The sequence below is a fragment of the Gavia stellata genome, chromosome 11 (assembly GCF_030936135.1).
Source record: "Gavia stellata isolate bGavSte3 chromosome 11, bGavSte3.hap2, whole genome shotgun sequence".
Lineage (NCBI taxonomy): Eukaryota > Metazoa > Chordata > Aves > Gaviiformes > Gaviidae > Gavia > Gavia stellata.
Window position 1 is genome coordinate 19112709 of NC_082604.1, and position 19543 is coordinate 19132251.

The window sequence follows — 19543 nt, forward strand, 5'->3', positions numbered from 1 at the left end:
TCATTACATTCTTTCAGAATCTGTTGGGGTCAGAGCAGAACGTGGTCTGAGCAGTCTTGGAATAAAAAAACTTCTGGAAAAAAGCAGTAAGTTCCAGCAGCAAGCTTTTCCCAACTTAACTTTCCTTTAAAAAGTTTCCAGTAGTTCCAGCCTCACCAGATGCAGCTGGGAATGGGCAAGAACTTGTTTTCTCACTCATATTGTTTTTATGCAATCTATTAACACATACGGTTTAACATTTTAGTGGGAAATCTTTCAAATCTTAGATATCTACCTGTAGTTGCATTCTTAAACATTGGGCTGCCATTTTTCCTTTCACAAAATCCCATGCAGAAAATTTATATTTGTCTTGATGAATCTCCTCTATTTGTGAAGGATGTCTGAACCTAACTGATCAGCTTGCTCCACATAGGCCAATTATAAGGAGAAACAGCAGACCTGTTAGCAAAGATGCACATTGTGACTATACAGCTGGCACCCAGATGGAGATAATCAACCTGGATGGGTCTGGCAGCCCCTACCCAGAACAACTCCGGTGTTTTAGCACTGCACACCTCAGCACCATAGGCCAGGAATACTGGCTAATGATAACGAGACAGGTCTGCACACAGCCAGCCCAGGTCTAGCAGACCTTCAAGGGTTCAAGCTCCCTGCTGAGCCTCACCTGCGAAATTTTGAGCTTCTTCGCCCTTTGGGAGCCATGGCCCTTGTCTGCTCTCTCTACCATAGGAATAACAAAAATACTTACTACTTAGTTGCACAAATAGAGCTAGACACCCTGCAAAATGGTAACTGAATCTTACTGAAAGTTAGAAGAAACAAACTTACAGGGAAGCAAGTTTGTGTGAAGTGCTTTTTAGTTCAACCAAAATGAGCTGCTTGGCTTCCTAACACTTGTTCTATTTATTCCTCTACTACAATCTTCTCAGTGTGATGTCTTTAACGAGGAGATCACAACATCCTCTATACTGGTCGGGGAGATTAAGCAACACACACGCACACACACACACAACGAGAAAGCAAGAGTCTTTGAGATTTAACTCAAAATCTATGCTGGTTTGCCATAAAGATTTGACATTTAAATGACTGAATAATGTTAATCTTCCACTAATACTAGACTGTTGTTATGAGTAGGTATTACAGGATAAAACCAAACCGCTTCCTTTTGAAAATATATTCCTTTATCACTATATAAAAGATGTCTGCTGGTTTTCCCTAGGGTATCTTATGTTCCTGGGAAATTTGAACTTAATGGTGGATTTGCCCATGCCTACCTGGCACTTAGACCACAAGCTAGGGAACAAGGAGTTTGTTTTTGATTTTCATAAAGCTCAATAAATACACTATTCCCTACTAGAATGTCTACTGATATACAATCAGACCAAAGTCCATCTATTTTTGAACTGACCAGTAACAGATTTTGTGGCATTTATTTACAAGACTCATTGGTATAACAAGGATCCCCAGAATATAATGGAAGTAATTAACCTCTCATTTCTATGTTCACATTCATAAGAGACTGCTTTAGGTGAGAAGCGGGACGAGAGAAAAGCAGATCACAGTTGAAACAAAAAGAGAATTTATCTCTTGTCAGTAGTCTGTCCATACTACAAAGCAAGTACACACAGCAGCAATAAATTAGGGATTTTTTAACAGAAAACCTAACCAACAATCTTAGGTACAACTGCAAAGCCGAATGCTCAGATGTGTGGCATCCGAACAGCCTTTCATTTAAATAAGTCTCCTTTAATTGCTTATTTTCTATCTTTTTCCATTGTAAGACAAACAAAGATGCCATTGAGGATGCATCTCCCCTGATAAGGCAATCAGAACATGAGCCTGCAATTACAGTAATATTTTGCATAAAGGCTTCCCTTATATTTATGAATCCAAAAGAGCTCTAATTTCAAAAAACCACTATTTTACTATGCTGCCATCCTCAACACTGCAAAAATTCTTCTGGATTCTTTGTGCCTGTACTCTAAGCTGCTCAACTGGGCTTCATCTCTTTAGAGAACCTTTATTTATTCCATTTACAAGGATAAAAAAGGCACTGTATGGTAGCATTACTGAATGTCTAGCAGTTCAACAACATCTGGTTCTTCATACTACCATTCCTTTGGAGTGCTGCCCATGTCAAAGATCAGCGCCACGTAGTTCACACATACAAGATGCACATACTACCTACAAATCGATGTTTGTAAAGTCTCCTATTAATCATTCCCGTACCGTCACAAATTAACATTTAGTAGGCAATCAGTGTTCACAAAGGAAACAGTCCTGCTAGCTTGGTTACCTCTCTCAGATGAATACTGTTTATTCAAAAATCTTACTGTAAACTCTGTTGGTAAAAAATATTCCACATAGAACAAATATATATTCCATCTTTTAGTGGAATCCTTTTTCTCAGTCTTCTTTAAGAAAAAAAACAACAAACCAAAATCTTGTAGCAGCTGCAGACCCAGAAATTCTGCAAAATAAGGGGGAGATGTGAGTCCTCCTAGACTGAACTGTATGCCCATTAAATATCCCTTGGAGAAACACTGTTCTGTGAAGAACTATCGGCAAGAGAAGTGAGGTGCCTTCTGTGAAAATGTTCTCACACAGATGTACGTACTAAGAGAAGAGAGGAGAAACAGGTTATTTACCACAGAAGCAGCCGTCTCCCTCCTCTCTAGCAAAGTACCCCTATTGATATAGAGCAGAGAAGAGAGGAACACAGTAACATGTGAGAGAGTGGAAATCTGGATAAGAAAATCAGCAGTTGTCTACAATAGTTTAGTCCCAGTTTTCTTTTCAGCTGAACTAAACACCTTGGCCATTCAAACTCTAAATCATTAAAAGGAACTAATTTCAAGACCAAATCTCTTTACAATCCTACTTTAGTTCAATGATGAAAAAGGTGCAACAAGTATGTCAAGTGACAGACTCACATAATTTGTCGACGTATCTACATGTTGAACATGTCTGAAAGGAGACGGGTCTTGAAAACGGAACCCATTTTTTAACCCTAGTTAACTACACTTTAAGTCTGAAACCCTCTTAGTTTCCAGGATAACTGTTACCTAGTGTTACCTATAAATTTCAGATTAAATTTTACACTTAATCTTTATTCAAGGTATCAGTAGGAACATTGCTTTCTGTTAAATTTTTTTGGTGTAACACAGTAAATTGATTGACCCCATTAAAATGATAAGAAAAGGATTCTACTTGTTGGAGCTATAACTAAAACGATAAAACCTTAACAAGAAGCAGTATTTCCACCTGTGAAGAAAAACAACAGATCTTGAAAGCAATCTCGGAAGCCTCCGGCAGAAGTCCTGAGATTCCAGAGTTCCTTAAATGTAAATTCCAGAATCTCATAGCTTCAATAATAAGATTATTCTATGTATGTCACCTGTTATAAGCAAAGCTTTCTTCAGTCATCCTCTCTGGACTAAAATTAAAGCACTTCTTCAGATCGACAGGGAAAACTAGATCCCATTTGCGCATCTACGAAGACTATTGGGATACTTTTTCTTCTGAAGTTTGGCACTATGTCCACAAACATTTGCATAGCTGATAAAAACTACTATACACAAAATAAATAATACTAACTTCTTGTCAAAGCAATCCTGATCAATGTTGCTGAACACTAATTTCTTCTCTCAGTAGCAAGCAGCATGAAGAAATCTAAACCCAGGGCAGTGAATACAGAGGCTCAGAGATCTACTGTATGGGATCAGGTCTGTTAAGGCCTCCCTGGGACTTATAAGAACATTTACTCTGCTGGGTCAATCCTCCTTGATTCCGACACTGATTAGATCCCAACAGAAAGAGATGAGAAAGCGATACCTGCCTGCTTCTGCACAGCAATTCACTCAACACCTGTGATTTTGTTTGAACGCAACAAAGTCTGTTAACTTGATGGCTTATCTGTAAAAGATGGCACTGATGATGTTAGTTTGAAGAACTGCTTCTGTATATCCTAAGACCTCTGATAAGCATGTTTGCCTTCACCTTCTCTTTTAGAGGATACTAGATGGATCTCTTAATGAATGTGGCATACATACAGTTTTGTGTCTTCTTGAAACACACTCCTTTCTTCTCTACAGTGTGTGGGAAAGGTGCAGTCTGTGGGTACTTCCTACATAGAACAAATGGTCCACAACTTTTCTCTTACTTCCAAAAGACTCAGACTCCCTGGACTTGGACTCCTAGATATTCCAAAATACCTGCCTTGGCAAGGAGAACCCCACACCAAAACGGTGCTGTCAGTGGACAATAAGATGTTAGGAGAAAAAAGGAGCAAATTAGAATTTGTGTATATGATATGACATGACAAGTCAACATCTAGAGCATTATTAGCAAGGCCTGTGACACAGGTCCTTGAACATCAAATCTGGCAACTGGGAGAGACTGTAATTTTTTAAAATCTTCTACAGAAGAAAGACTGGCCAGGGCAGAGCCTAGGAGTACAGATTTTGTACATTTGAAAGATTTTTTACTTCTGGTTAACTGCCCAAAGACTTGAAGAGGCTACAAGCACACTGCATTATTACTGGGGAGAGGTCCTGTTCTGAGCTGGCCCTTAAAACTCCCCTCCATGCACAGGAGGGCAGAAATCCTTAACTTTGGGTATCCAAGCAACAGCAGCTACTAGAAAAGTCTTCAAAAGCCATAAGTTTAAAAACTCTCAGGTGGTAGTTTGTTATTCTCCAGCAATCTTATATATTTGGTGAATGTTTGGTACATGAAAGTAGGCATCTTCCATATCAAGAGCTGTTCACCCACCTCTTTTGCATGAGGGACAGAGAGTTGTCCCTAGAGAGAAAGTCCTGCCCTTGACTTTTTATATTTCTGATAAAGTTGATGTTGCTTAGCCTCCTACTCTTCCAGGGAATCAGGAAAGAGCAGAAATAAAACTGTCTTCAAGAGCATACTTTAACTTGTGCTGCTGAGAACAGAAACTAGGCCAGAGGAGATTTCAGAGTTACTGTCAGGTGAAGTATCCACCTATACAGAACAAAGCAAAAATTCACCATTGAAAAACACTGTTTGTAAAAACTCCTTTTAGGGAAAATCTGTAGCTCAGTCTTCACAGAGACATGTCTTGATTTCAGAGAGGTCTGTAAAAGAGGAAGAATTCATTTGTGCAAAGGACTTCAGGGACTCAGGGATTTTTATTTGGCCATGGAACCTTTAGGCTGTCTGTTAGCACTCCAAATCCCCATCAGATCAATAAAGCCTGCAGTCATTACATCTGATAGCTCCTGCCTTCCAGGAAATGAGCTTGTGAGTTTTATTGTAATTGCTAATAGGCAGGTGTTCACACCACCAAAATCAACGGGTAACGGGGAGCACTTAGAAATTCTCGGTGGCAGTCTCACAGAAGGTACGAATAAAAGGTCAAGCATTGAATTTCTCTTGCATTCACACACTGTTGCTGTCTAAACTCCCTGTGCTCTACCAAATGAGAATTTGTTCCTCAATACCTTATCAACATAATGTTAATTTTTAAACAGTACCCTTCACCAGCAATTGAATTAATTAGGAGTTTGTCAATGCATAGGAGCCAATCCAGATTAAGGCATGGAGTGAATTTAGAGTTGAGCTAACTATCTCTCATTTAACCCTTGCCTGGATGTTCTTATTCTGAATCAAGAGACACCAATTCCAAAGCTTTGAAGTGACTTCTGTGATTCAGAACTGGACACACTCATCCTGGGATAAAGGTATGCACAGTGGAGAAATCAAGCAGAAATAGTTAAGATGGAGTAAATTTTAAGCATATAAGCCCTATGGTTTTATCTAGATTTAAGCTTTTTGCAACAGCATAGCCACCTCTTATTTGACCCTGGGGAAGAAAAGTATAGACACTGCTTTATCTCAGTGCAGTACATTTACATAGTGTAGCTACATCGGTTCAAAAACTCCTGGCACTGACAAGCTCCATATTGCCCAAGCCAGCTGGCATAAAGATGGTGTGTATTCCCTCAGGGTGGGATTACAGCTCTGCATGCTATTCAGGAAAATAGGCCAGACAATTGAACTTCCTCTTCCAGGTGTGCCCATATGCCCTCTCTCACGAGTAATGCTAAAAACTGACAAAAATGAATGAAATCCTGAAAAGGAACTCTTCACATAACTTTCAAAGCAAATGCCAATTGCAGCCTTCAGGGAGAAGGTCAAACAAGTGCTGTTGCTGCAGTACATCTGTTAATTAGTCTATAAGGATTTGTGTTTATGACAAGAGCGAAAACTATTGCAACGGAAGTAATACCAGCTGAACACAGTCCTACTGTTTTGTTCAATCTCATAGCAATACTCAGCATATCCACACTGGTGTGAATGTGACACTGGAGTTAGTAGGGCAGAAGTCACTCAGCTCTACTAAAGGCGGTTTACTCAAAGGACTTCAGGCTTTTTTGAACTTCTGCACCTCTAACACTGCCCCAAAATACATCACACACAGTGTATCCCTCACTGTTTCAATCCAGTGTTGTTCTGTAACAAGGGATACATGTAGAGATCACCACAAGTTCTCTGGGAAAAAAGTCAGTATCCCTGAAATGTAATTAGAGAATCACAAGGGGATTTAATCTTATTGAGATTTTATAGTAAAACAGTTTTTAGCCCTGGCACTAACACTCTTCACTTAATAAACAAAATAAAAATTCAAATCAGCCAGAGAAACAGCTATGACAAGCACTTTCATGAAGTCCACAATGACAAATGCCAATCTCCTATTTGCCGATGCGGCACAGCAGGGAACAAGCCACCCTTTTCCTGGCATTAGTTTAAATGGTTCCTCGGATATACAATCCATGGGGACAGTACTGGCCTGAATTTCACTGGACCTACAAATACTTCAGTTTTGGTGGGTTTTTTTAAGTTGTGCTATGTGCACATGAGAAATGGGCATGCTTTAGCCTTGCAAACTGTACAACACTTACAGCCAGGGCCTGCATGACTAAACACAAAGAGCATCTTCGCTGCCAGCTACCCTATTTTTCCAGGGGCGAACTGGCAAAAAATGATTATGAACACTCTCAACACCAAGCTGAGGGAGTAAGTAAGGATGTGAATACTTAGGTGGATGTCAGTGGCCCTCTAAACTCACAGGACAAGACAACAGTGAGAATCAGGTGTAGTTCTCAAAGGGACAAGAGAAAAATAGGTCATGGATCTGAGCCACTAAAGTAGTTATATCTCCGGAGCACTATGCAAGTTGTTGAAAGAACCATTGTATAGTATCTTTTAAAAAGCTGTCTTTCCTCTGCTGACATGGCACTGTTATTTTTTCAGAGCCAGGAACAATTTCCACTGATGTGATAGGAGGCTGCTATACAAACAAGAAGTTGACAACTCATTTTGGGATACGTGGTATTAAAAACATAGGATACAAAAGTCAATAGCTGCTACATGGGACATGAGTAAGTTATTTAACAAAGTGAAAGCAGTAAATTAGCTTAATGGCAGGACCACATGCTGCAATATAGATCAAACAATTTTTGGTTTTCCACTTACAACTGACAGGACTAAGATTATTCAAGGAAAACAAGTTCATTATCTTGTCTCTTCCGAGGAAGGGAGGAAAACTTAGATCATACAGACCAAGTGAAGAATCAAAACAAAATTGAAAATACAGTCAGGAGGGAATGATTGGCAGTTGCATGAGGAAACTAATCTTGTAAATGGACCAGAGGCTGCTGAAAGCAGAGGCAGAGAGGAGGAATAAAGGGGGATTTACGCAAATTGAGGCAGAACTCTCAAAAAACAAGAGCTCCATATCAGAATTGCTGTGCTTTTTTAGGAACCTGCTAGAATATGAGATGTGCTTAAATTTGCAGTGTGGATTAGTGATTTGACAGTTTAACCATCCCAACATTTTACACAGTGTTAGACAGTATGGCAGTCTGAAAAGAGAGTAAGCTGTTTGGAAAAGCACTACAGCAACACACTGAAATTACAAGTAAAAAAATCACCTCCAAACGAGTTTAGAATAGGTAAAATACTAATATTTGGTTCTGAATGTTGTACTTTAATCAGCCTCTACAGATATACTACTGTGAACTATACTGATGTGAACCCCTGAGCATGTCATTAAGGGAGTCTCTCAAAGATGGAGGGTCTGTGCCCAAACCAGCATCTCTCTGCTTCAACATGCACTGAATGTTTCAGATGAAAAACATTACTATGGGGATACAACAATGAAATTTCCACTGAAATGACAAAAAAGTGATGACCTCTATTAGTTCCAAGCAGCTCCTATAGCTTTCATTGTCAATTAATCTATAGTAACTTTTACACTAAGATTTTAATTTTATTAACAACTTTCTAGCTATATGTTAAATTTTCAGAGTATTTAAAATCTGTTTTTTAAGTTTTAATCAAGATCTATGAATATATTTTTCAGCTGAAGCAATGGAGTATCTTATTCCTGCTGTGAAAAAGAACAGCATGTATAAATAATACAATCAGCTCTAGTTCACAAGTGGATTCTTTCAGTTTAGTTATTAATAATAAAAAAATAATAACAATTTCATTATTGAAAAGCCAGACTTACACAGCTGATACAAATATTATGTTTTTAAAATATTATTTTGTTGTTTCAAACTGTGTATCTTCATAAGCATTTATGTTAAGGTGACTGTCAATGCTGTGAAGTTATACACACAAAGCTCAAAAAATGCCATAATTAGCATTCTCTGGAACCTTTACAGGTGTGTCTATGTTAAAATATAGTCTTTATTTATTTGAATTTGCACCTTTTCAAACATTCCTCTACCTCATTCACTGCATTTACTATTTCAGAACTGGCAAAACTGGGACTTGTACAATGTTATTAAGCAGGAAAATAAGGAACTGCTGTTTTATCAGTGAAACAAATGCAAGAGACCATCATGAACCGTGAAACATTTTCACCTGGCCACTGGCAGGGCTGTATTTAAATGAGAAAAAGGGTCTTGATGAGGGCAGTATGGTTAGAGGTTCTAGAGGAGTAGAGGCTTGTTCTGTAGCTGCCTGGTTAATGCTTCATCTTTGGTTTGCATAGACAGGGAGAAGGAGGTCATGGTGGGACTGCCAGTAGCCAGAAGGGAGCTTTGATCTTCTCTGAGGAACAGACCAGAGCCTTGAAGAGGTAAGCTTACAACCTTCCTTGGGGAATCTTTGTTTTTATTTTGCAACTAGTACTTCAGTTCAGGCTACTTTAAAATACATATATAGGTTTGTGGGGTTTTTTTGTTTAAAACTCTGAGGAACTTATTCTAATGGCAGAATGGAAGATGCTAGGAGAACTAGGGAACCAGTTTTTTCTTTCTTTCTATGAAGCTAAATGCTTCTCTCTAGAAGCTGAGCTCAAAGGTCAGTGTTATGCTAATAAGATGCAGTTCCCTTTGAAGGAATTACAGGGAGAAGCACATTAAACAGCTCCAGGAAGCAATTGTTTTAATACTGCATTTTTATGGCAACAGTGTAACTGCAATGATTCCTTGTGGATTAGTGAGGGTGCCATAAATGAACAGACTGGATTGAGAAACTTATTGGCTTCTCTCTCTCTTTCTGGAAAGAGTATATTAAAAATAACACGCATTTGCTTTCCAAGGCTGCATGGGATTTTCAGCCAATGATTTCCTATGTCTGGCTCATTATGAGAGCTGCTGGAGAAGAGAGTCTTTAATGGCACTTGCTACATGGTCCCAGACCCTGTTTGTGACTTTGCCTGGTGACTGGGCAGTAACTTGTCACACAGCACAGTAATGCTAAAGCCTTCTCACACAGAACAAGATGAAAGAGAAGATGACTACCTCACCACAGTAATCTCAAATGCATTTCTCTTAAGAGAAGTGACCAGAGGCATAGCAATGTGAAGTTCAAATGCTCGACTAACAGTGCTAAGCTAGGATGTTAGAATTGGTGCTGCAAGGGTAACTAAGCATGGTAATGTGAGAAACCTCTTCAGGTAAGTTGGTGCTGACTGCTGGAGAAGATAGCATGAAGTTGCCCTGAGAACAAGCTCATCTGATCTGAGGCTGTGGGCATGACACCTGACAGACAGAAGCAGTAGTTAAAGGGAGCACTGCTGTTCACAGCCCTCCCCAGCTGCTTCTTACTTTCTCCCTTAAATCTAACAGCTGAGCTGTTTGTAAAACCACTAACCTGATCTACTTGACCGGAACACATCTCTGCTCCTTAACCTACTGTTTAAACTGTTCAAGCTAGCTTGCATCATTCTGACTGAAACAGCAGGTTGCAGTGCTCCCCTGAGCACCTCAGCTAGTAAATCTGAAAATGAGGTAACAAGTAGCTGGGAATGGTAATCTGTGCAGTTGCTGTGACAGAAGCACACGCCAAGAAGAATGTAAGGGTGGATATCTTTCTGATACTGTCTTTCAGATGCATCAGAAGCAACAAACCCATACCACTTCCTGGACTGAGCTCTTTTAAACATCACTTTGAGGCTAATGTTCAAATGAAATAACAATCAGAAGGACTTTTTTTTCCCCTCCTTATCTCAAGTTACGGGAAAGAAAGTAACTTTATTAGAGAAACAATCAAGTCAAGTTGGACTGTGACTGCTAGGCAAGTATTCTAATGCACTAGAGAGTCTACCCTGAAGACTTAAAACTGGCAGTCAAATGTCTAAAGTATCTCTAGAAGATACCCCTGTATTAAAGGTCAGTAGGTATTTCTTGGTGTCCAATTTCCAGATGGGTTGGTCAGTGTACCACCATGTGGTAAAATAATTGGGGATGATGGTTCTTCTACCTTCTCTCTGCAAACTTCTTCGTGCAAGAGGGGTTGGAGGTGCTGCAGAACTCCCTTTAATTACAGAGCTAGCAACAGTCCATGCTAACAGATGAACAGAAAATGGGTTCCTCCTTAGTGAGGGTCTCTATAAGCATTTTCCCAGACACACAAAGGATTTTTATTTAGGGCCATGCAAATAGTCAGTTTTTCTGTCTCTTAAAATAGAATTTCCTTTGACTTTCCAAACCAAAGCGACACGACGTTAACTCTCTACTTGCCCAGCAGGCTGTCCCCGATTAGAAGTTTCTGACACTCTTAAAACAGCAGATGGATTTCTTGGTTCCAAGCATGGGTAACCTTCCTTTTGGAAAGGCTTAAATGAAGTAATCTGAAGTGAGGAGGAGAAGAGGCATGCAGGCAGTCTGCTTAGGGAGGGTATACATTCACTGGTGATTAAAGTGTAAGATTCCCCCCCTTCCTTGATACAATAAATAGGAAAAGATGGATATAATCAGCTGTCCCAAGGACCAGATAAGCTTCTGACTCATTACAGAGCAGGTGAAACTTATGTACACAGTGTAGCATACAGACTGACCCATATAAATACTCTTCTATAGAATTACTAAGAGTAAAATTATATTTTAATTTTAATCAAATTAATTCTCTCTAATGGAAGACAATATTGCTCCTAGTTAAGCAATCCTTTTGATACAGGAGTGGATAAATTTAATAACATGATGCTTTTGTGCACTGTTATTCCAAAGGCTGACTGAAAATAAAAAATACTTTTCTTGCTTTTTACCTAAGCCTGCCACTCTTCTGGAAGAACGTTGTCTGATATTCGAGTCATGAATATAATAAACTCAAAGGTTCACTCATGGCTGAATTAATCTGATATTGTTTCCCTTAAGTATCTTCTGTAACATTTCTGTCACAGTGAAGACTTGGTTCAGGGGAAAAATGATAATGGAATTTGAAGTTCATCACCACAACTGAAACTGTTGGCTGTTAATCAGGGTTTAGTAATATGCAGCTGAGATGTGATTCCTACTGTCATTCATGAGAACCTCAGTTACTGTCAGGTGTTTTCTGGACAGAGCCTCCCAACAGTCCTACTGTGTCTACTTGCGTGTGATGTCAAATGGCTTTGGAAACTTCATAGTGTATGAAGTATATGTGGGTGGGGGTGTTCCCTCAAAAACTGTCACCTATTCTTTAATACTGCTCTGGGAGTGATGCTACATATGCCAAACCTCTTGCTTCTGTGGTTGTTCCCGATTCAGTCTCAGGATGAAAAGGCAGCCCCTGAGAACGTGTGGGTGTTTTGTATTCAGTACTTGCTGCTGTAGTTTCTTGCACATCAACTGTAAATCTGATCCTTAAGGTGTGTGAGCAACAGATGTGCAAAAGTGACCTTTCATGTGCTTACAGAACTAACTTTTGTTAAATTTTGCTATACTAATAAGCAGAAAAAGACAAAATTCAATATTGCCAGGTGGACATTAATAGATCATGGTATTTTCTGCTTGTTATCAGTATCTGGAAACTGAGCATACCCTGTATTTCTATACAAACTTTGACTATCTAGATTAAGCCAATGCTTTGTTAGTCTTTAATGGAGGGTCTGAGCTCAAATTTGAAACTGTCTTAATTTCCCAGCTTAGAGAGAGAGAAATAGAAGAGGCTTATATATTACATAAATTGCAGAAGTCCAAGTACAGTGGCCTGTTATCTTACTAACATCATGTAAAATTTTCACTTTTAACATTCTTTCCAGATCAACTTGAATTCAGGGTTAAACATATAAGAGCAAGTTGAATCAGCTTCCATGCTAAGACTGCTTTAGCTAACAGAAAACTGTTATTCAGAGACACAGGAGACACATCAGATGTCTGTATAAAAAAAACCCCACCACTTACTCTGAACAGAATCTGTTTAATCCTCAGATTTTTAGATGCCTTCCCTGCTTGTCTACATCTGTGTAAGCTTGGCTTTTTTCCTACATGTTGGCTGTGAAGATGCATGGGGCCAGGGGGTGGGAAGAGAAAAAGCTCTATCAATTATCAGTTGATGGATTAAATAACTATCTTCTGCTGTGTGGAAATTCAAATACTGTAATAATGGCTGAAGCATAAGGCACCACTGACTTCCAAGGATGCAAAGAGTTGCTGATATTATTTTTATATGATATAAAGGAAATAAGGGGAAATAATTTTGCTAGTGACAACTGCATTATTTTAGGTACCTTATTAGGTCGGTACTAAGCAAGCAATTAAAAATACTGAAACCATAATTCCAGTGACATGCTGGATGGGTAAACTTTGGACAGATGAAAGGATAAATCTTAGAAATAAAATTCTGACTACAAGGTGCCAAAATAATATTGCTGTCTAAAAAGAAAACCCTGAACTTCAGTGTTAACTTACACTTTCAAATCAGTGTTAGTTAAGTTAGTAGCACCTGGCGATTCATTTGTTTCCTGTGATGGTGGAGCTCTCAATGCCCCTTCCACTGTCAAGGGTACAAAGCACCACTTCCAACATTAAGAGTGGATTACATTAAATCTGAAATGCAGAAAACTGACTGTAGCTCATTCAGATATAAAATTAATGTAAATCATTGTTTAAGCATAATAAAATATTTATAATTTTTTCAGTGAAAGTTGACAAGTGGAGGACATGAAATTTTTGGTGTTCACTGAAGAACCAGGCAGGTAAAACAAAACCTGGTAAAATTGCTCTTGCTTTGTTTGCAGGTATGCCTCATGACTTATGCATCAGAAACATGATGAGTCTGTGTTTAGCATGCCAGAACTATATACATCATTGCATACTGCAGAACTTCTGTCAATGCTGGAAACAATCCTGATATGGTGAAGGTACCTTGACCATAGTGACACTTACTTAACTACCAAGTACAACCTGGCTAAAGCTTCTATGTGAAACTCTGGCCTCTTTGAAACAAAGATCTCTCGATGCTGCCAGGGCTGTTCTGCAGTCAGACTAACTGAGAATGGGGGGGGAACAAACTCATATTTTCTACCATGTTTTAAAATTGCATTGGTGTAAGCTACATGCAAGTTCTGCTTTGGCTCTCTACAGAGCACATTTCCCAGCTTCTGGGCAGCCCTGTTCCCTCTCTTAGCTGACCAGTGTCTCCTCTTAACCCATGAATTTGGTGATTCATCTTTCTATTCAACTGCAAGAAGTCTAAACAAACTGATATCTGAGGAAGCCACAGAGGAAACCTCAAAACAAAGGGGAATTTTTAAGCCAATTAAAGCTGCTACCTTGTTAGTTTTGTAAACACTGCAACAGATAAGCATTTTAAGTGAATAAGCAGCTAAAGATCTACTGGCCTAACAAACAAATAGGAAACTCAATTTGATGGAGCTTCTGTTTAGATTTCTCAACTTCTGAATGCTGCATCAAACTAGTTCAAAACTTCAGTGACTAATCTAGGAATTGATAGGCAAGATTGCAATTAACTAAGTTTCTGTGTGTACAGCAGAAACCAAACAGAAGTTGGAAATAGAAGTCTATCTGTAGAGTAATATAAATTCACAGAAGCTCTTAATGGTTTCTGGTATAACTGTATTTTTGTTACAGCTTTATCCATCTAAGAGGTTAATGCTCTGCTAGAATGACTTCCTAGACAGAAAAACAATGGTGAGAGGAGGATTGGAAGAAGCTCTGGGAGCTAGGAGGATGTTGCACAGGGAACTTTGAGAATTCCAGAAAGTAGAACAATCTTTGACATACAAAGTTCTACCTACAAATGTTGGAGTGCCTGAGCTACAGTATATGTTTATACTGACAACAAATCCTAGTTTCATAACTCCATCATTACTCTGACCTACAGTTAACATTGTCTCTTCATGCTTATGTTCACCATATTAACTTGTTTCAGGAGACTTCTGAAGTACAGTAAGATATACTGCATAGCTTTAAATGGAAGTTCATGGAGAAACTTATCCTAAACTGATAAATATCTATATGGCAATTAACACTATGGAGATACAATTCTGATGAGACTCCTCTGTACAGAAGCAAATAAAACAGGTGATATCTTGTTTGACTTGTAAGATTTAAAATAGAGAAGGGATGTGCTTACTCATATGTTGAGAGGCTAGACTTACACCTTAACTATGCTATGAGACACAACTGACTTGTTTGGGTTTTTTTCTTCCTTGCTGTTCTGGATGAAACATTGCAGGAAGAAGTGCATAAAGAAGTTGAACTGTGGTCCCTCAAGAGTTGGATGTGAATATGTTGTTGCAAACCATGACTGGATATTTCTAATCTATAGCATGAATGCTGTATAAGAAAGCAAAGCATGTATGCTTTCCAAATGTTGGCAGACAAAATTAAACAGGATAACTGTCTACAGTGTCCTCATTCTAGTGAACATAGTACCTAAAAAAAAAAGTATAATTCTGTGCTAGTTTGTACCAGAACAAAGATAAATAGGCAACCCACAAATTATCAAGGGGGCTGGGGTGGGGGGAAGCCATCAGAAAAAACACTGGGTTAAGGAAATACATTATCAGTGTTACTTTTCTATGAAAAAGGATGCTAAATACATACATTTGATAGTATGCACTAACTCTAAAGATAAAATGACAGAATGAAGCCTGAAGGATGTGTTGAAAGGGTAAGTGAGGGTCAAGTAAAAAGCTATTCTGTCGCTTGACAGAGTAACTGTCCCATCTTCTGGAGAAAAGCCATAATCAAATTTCATGCATTTGAGATTATAAGACCAGCTGTGCATAAGTACTTGCACAAATAAGACTTGGCTAATATTCTAGAGGAATAAATCTTCAGTTACCAACTGAACTGATATTGCTTATAGTCAAACAACCAGTCTGCATTTTCATAATAATGTCTATAGATAGTCTAGTACTATGTGTAACTACTGTTGTTAAGGCAAGTGCCTTCAAAACAGGGAGTTAATGAATGTACTTACAAGCCCTATTAACAAGTATTGTCTCTGAAGAAGTGAGAAGCTATAAAAAACATATTTGCTGGCTGCTTTCAATCTTTTTAGTGCAACTGACAGTCCAGTAAGTATGTGTTCAATTTTTAACTGGTGCCATAAAAATTCTTAGGACAAGTGTAATAAAGTATGAATATCCTCATTTGCCTCAAATATTTCTTACAGAATCATCAAGGTTGGAAAAGACCTGTTCTCCTTCGGTTTTAATAGCTTTAAAATAGCAAAATCCATGAGAAGAGGGAGTAAATGTTTCTGGCTTGAATTTCAGGATACTAACCACAGCATGCTTCTGCACTAGTGTCATAGAGGAAGAAAAACATATCTCTGCATTAAAGTTAGAGGGTGGATTTGGGCTATAATTTAATCTCCATAGCAGCATGTCCCAATCAGTTGGAAAGCTTGTAATTAACTTCTTAGGAACAACAAGTAAACAAACTTGTTTGAGGGAACTTTGATTACTCAGTGTGAACTGCACTTCCAGCTGGAGTGCCTGTTGCTGTGTTAAAGTAAGCAAGTATTTTGGAAGCCTGCTTCCTCAATGATGCTTTCTGCCCTATCAAATGAGCTTGCCACAAAAGGAATCCAAAGCAGCTGTACCCTAGGTGTAATACTGTGCTGGTTTCTTGTGCTAAAAGCAAGTTCAGATTGAAGTGCCAAGTTTGCAGGGTGTGCTTAAGTTGGTGGAATTGAACTCCCTCCTGGGAGGGGAGGAAAAAATTTTCAAGTACTCCAAGTATACACTTAACAGCTTTTTGGAATGTATTTCTCTCTTCCTTTCTATTACATAAATTAGCACATACAGCAGTAGAGTGGGCAGGAGATAAAGCATCTCTTTAAAATGTAATGCTGTCTAGGACACACACTTGCTCTTAGAAAAGGAAGTGGAAGTCTGAGCTGATGGCTGCCTTACAGAGAGCATGGTCACATCTGGGCACGAGTCATTTCCTGTGTGGATGGTGCAGTGTCTCAAGGCTTCCTCTCATAAATGAGGAATGCCTGTTCAGCCACTCTTCTGGTTTACTAAAGGAATATATAGATGTTTTTCATCTATTTTAGCATGTTAAAAGTTCCAGTTATTAAATGTTTGGAGAAACTTTCCTGTTTCTCGGATATTATACTAGCTGGCCCCTACGGCAACAGTGACCTGAGCTGTCGAAGTACTCTAACATGTTTTTGGAGAAGCACAGTTAAACTTTTTGCCTAAAACCATCCTGTCAGAAGTAAAATTTGATATCTGTGTTTTGCAAGGACAAGCAAAGGAATACTAAACTATAGGTACTTCAACCTGGAACTGCAGTGTATTTCTGCTAAAGCTTCTTGCCTCTGCTATGGATGCTTGAGATAATAGAAGTTTACCTTAGGTTTGTCTAACATCCTTTCTCTCAAAGGACAAAAAGCACTTTCTACTTAAGCCAACAAACAACAAAATGAGTTACTTCATCCAAAGTTGGACAAAGGCCTTCATGTAAATTCTGCTATACAGGAAAGACTATATACAAATGCATGCAAAAAGCACTTAAAAGTTTGTTCCTTTGGCTTAACTTTCTGAGCACTCCTCATGTCTACCAACAGCTTAGACTAGTCTTGTCAGGAAGCTTATTCTTTTTCTAATTGCTGGCACAAAAGGTTCTTAAATAATGTTTTGACAGCTGAAATACTACATCCTCATAAATAAAAAGAACTGTCAATATTGCTATTGCAGAAGCAAAGGAACCAGATGCAGTACTAAAAGCTGGGGGGAGGGAGCAATGATTCAAAAGCTGAGAAAAGCATCTGCTTATAGTTTGATAGCAGCTATCTGTTTAAATCCAACCTAGAAAATTAGATCCTGCTACAGCTGGCATAGATATTATTAACATCTTGCTGGATGAAAAAACTGTGTAGAAATAATATTAGATCAAAAGGGTGTTCTGTTCACTTCTGTCCTTTTCATTGTAAAAGAAGAAAACAAACCAACCCATAACAATTTTCTGGTGTCTAAAGGTCAAGTCAGCAAGCTTGTATTTGTCTTCCAAGCTCTGAAGAATCTGCTATAGTAAAATATAGTAGCTTTATTTACATCCAGCATATTTCTCCCACCCTTAGTTTGCACGTGGGCCTTTAGGTTGACCCTTTCTCTACTTCACTGAAATTCTGGGTTGGATGGGTGCACACAGGATCTCGCTTCTCTTCCAAGCTCACATCTATCTCATTTCATCAGCATTAAATTCATATTCAGATAACACAGACATGAAATGAGAATGCTTTTTGAAAGCCACAACATGAAAAGTTTTAAAATTAACTGCACACAATGGTATTAACACCTAGAGTATGTCAGCGTTAGTAATAAAAGACATTGTATGACCAACACAACGTGTGCCAGTACCTCACAGTATGAAAAGGAACAAGATACTTGGTTGCTTCTGGACCTGAAGACCAGGTATTTCCTCGCCAAGTTAAGAGGTGCCTAAGCGCAGGCCGGTGGGGAAGGGCTCAGTTCCTCCCGGGACCGAGGGCACCGAGCTACTTCACCTGCCCTCTGTAAGCTGTCCTCCCTGCCGAGGCGGGGGGCTCCCGCTGCTCCAGGGCCGCTGCCTTCCTCCGCAGACCCTCTCCTCCAGCCGCCCATCAGCAGCTGCCCAGCGGACAGCTCCGGCGCGGCGGGACGCCGGGGTGGGGGCCGGGGAGGCGGCCGCCCCGGGGGTTTTGGCCATCTGCCACCGGCCCGATAGGGACACCCCCCCCCCGCGCACCTCACAGGAGCCCCCAGCGCTGCGGGGGCTCATTAACCCCCCCCGCCTCCCCAGCCGGCTCAGGGCCCGTCCCAGCCCCGTGGGGTCCGGCCGCTTCCAGGGGGAGGGACACCCCCCTCTACCCCCCCGCCACCGGAGGGGGAGGACGCCATTGGGAACAGCCCAGCCGGGGAGGCGTTTCCATGACAACCCCCTTCCCGCCCCGGGGGCCTTGCACCCGCTCTCGCCACAGGGGGGCGACGATCCCCGTACCCCCGCCCCCTCATTCTTCCTGACCGGGTCCCGCCCGCCCGCCTCACGGCCCCTGTCGGGAGGATACAGCTTGAAGCCCCGGAGGATCTCCTTGGCCCGCTCGTCCGTGGCCGACATGGTCCTGCCGCGCCGCGGGCGGACGGGGCTGGGCCGGGCTGGCCTGGCTGCGCGGGCCTGGGCGGGAAGGCGGCGGTGACAGCGGCGCCTCAGGACCCCCCCACCCCTCCCCCCTCACTCCCTCGCACCCGCCACTGGCCGGCGCAACCAACCCGAGCGGCCTCCCGCCGTCCCGCCCCCCGGCCCGCCGCCCCGGCCAATCATTCGCTGCCGCCGCATCGCCGCCCCGCCTTCTGGCGCACGAAGGACGGCGCGGCTGGCCAATCGGAGGGCGCATCGGCCCGCCCGCCCCCCCTCCCCTATTCAAGGGCGGCTGCGCAGCGGTCGTTAAGGCGTACGCCCCGGCCGAGTCTGACGTCGCCAGGGGACGGGAGTCGCCGCAGGACAAACCTTTCGCCGTCGCTCCGCTCCGCCGTTGTGAGGCGGGACCGGGACCGGGACCGGGACCGGGCGCCCCTGCAGGCAGCGGCGGCCGGGGCGAAGAGAGGCCTCGTGGGGGATGTAGTCGAGGGGGCGAGAAGCCGCCAGAGGCCTGGTCACACCCGCCCTACGCCAGCCCGAACGCCGCCTGGGCTGTGCCCGAGCCCCTGGAGCTCGGTTGGCGCCTCTCCTCACGGGGTGGGCAGGTCTGTCTGGAAATTCGTCCCTCGGGCTCCTCGACGGCAGCTCAGCCGAGCTCCAGCCGTGAATTTGGGTGGTACTGGGGACCTGGG

At 41.2% G+C, this 19543-nt stretch overlaps 1 protein-coding gene across 1 annotated transcript in view; it reads right to left on the reverse strand.

Annotated features, from left to right (window-relative positions):
• PDE6D (phosphodiesterase 6D) overlaps nt 1-18857 on the reverse strand; it is a 39414-nt gene extending 20557 nt beyond the window's left edge. The window contains exon 1 of the mRNA XM_059822634.1: nt 18781-18857. Coding sequence (XP_059678617.1) covers nt 18781-18830 — 50 coding nt within the window. The 5' untranslated portion in view covers nt 18831-18857. The remainder of the gene's footprint in view (nt 1-18780) is intronic.
• Nucleotides 18858-19543: the final 686 nt, after the last annotated feature.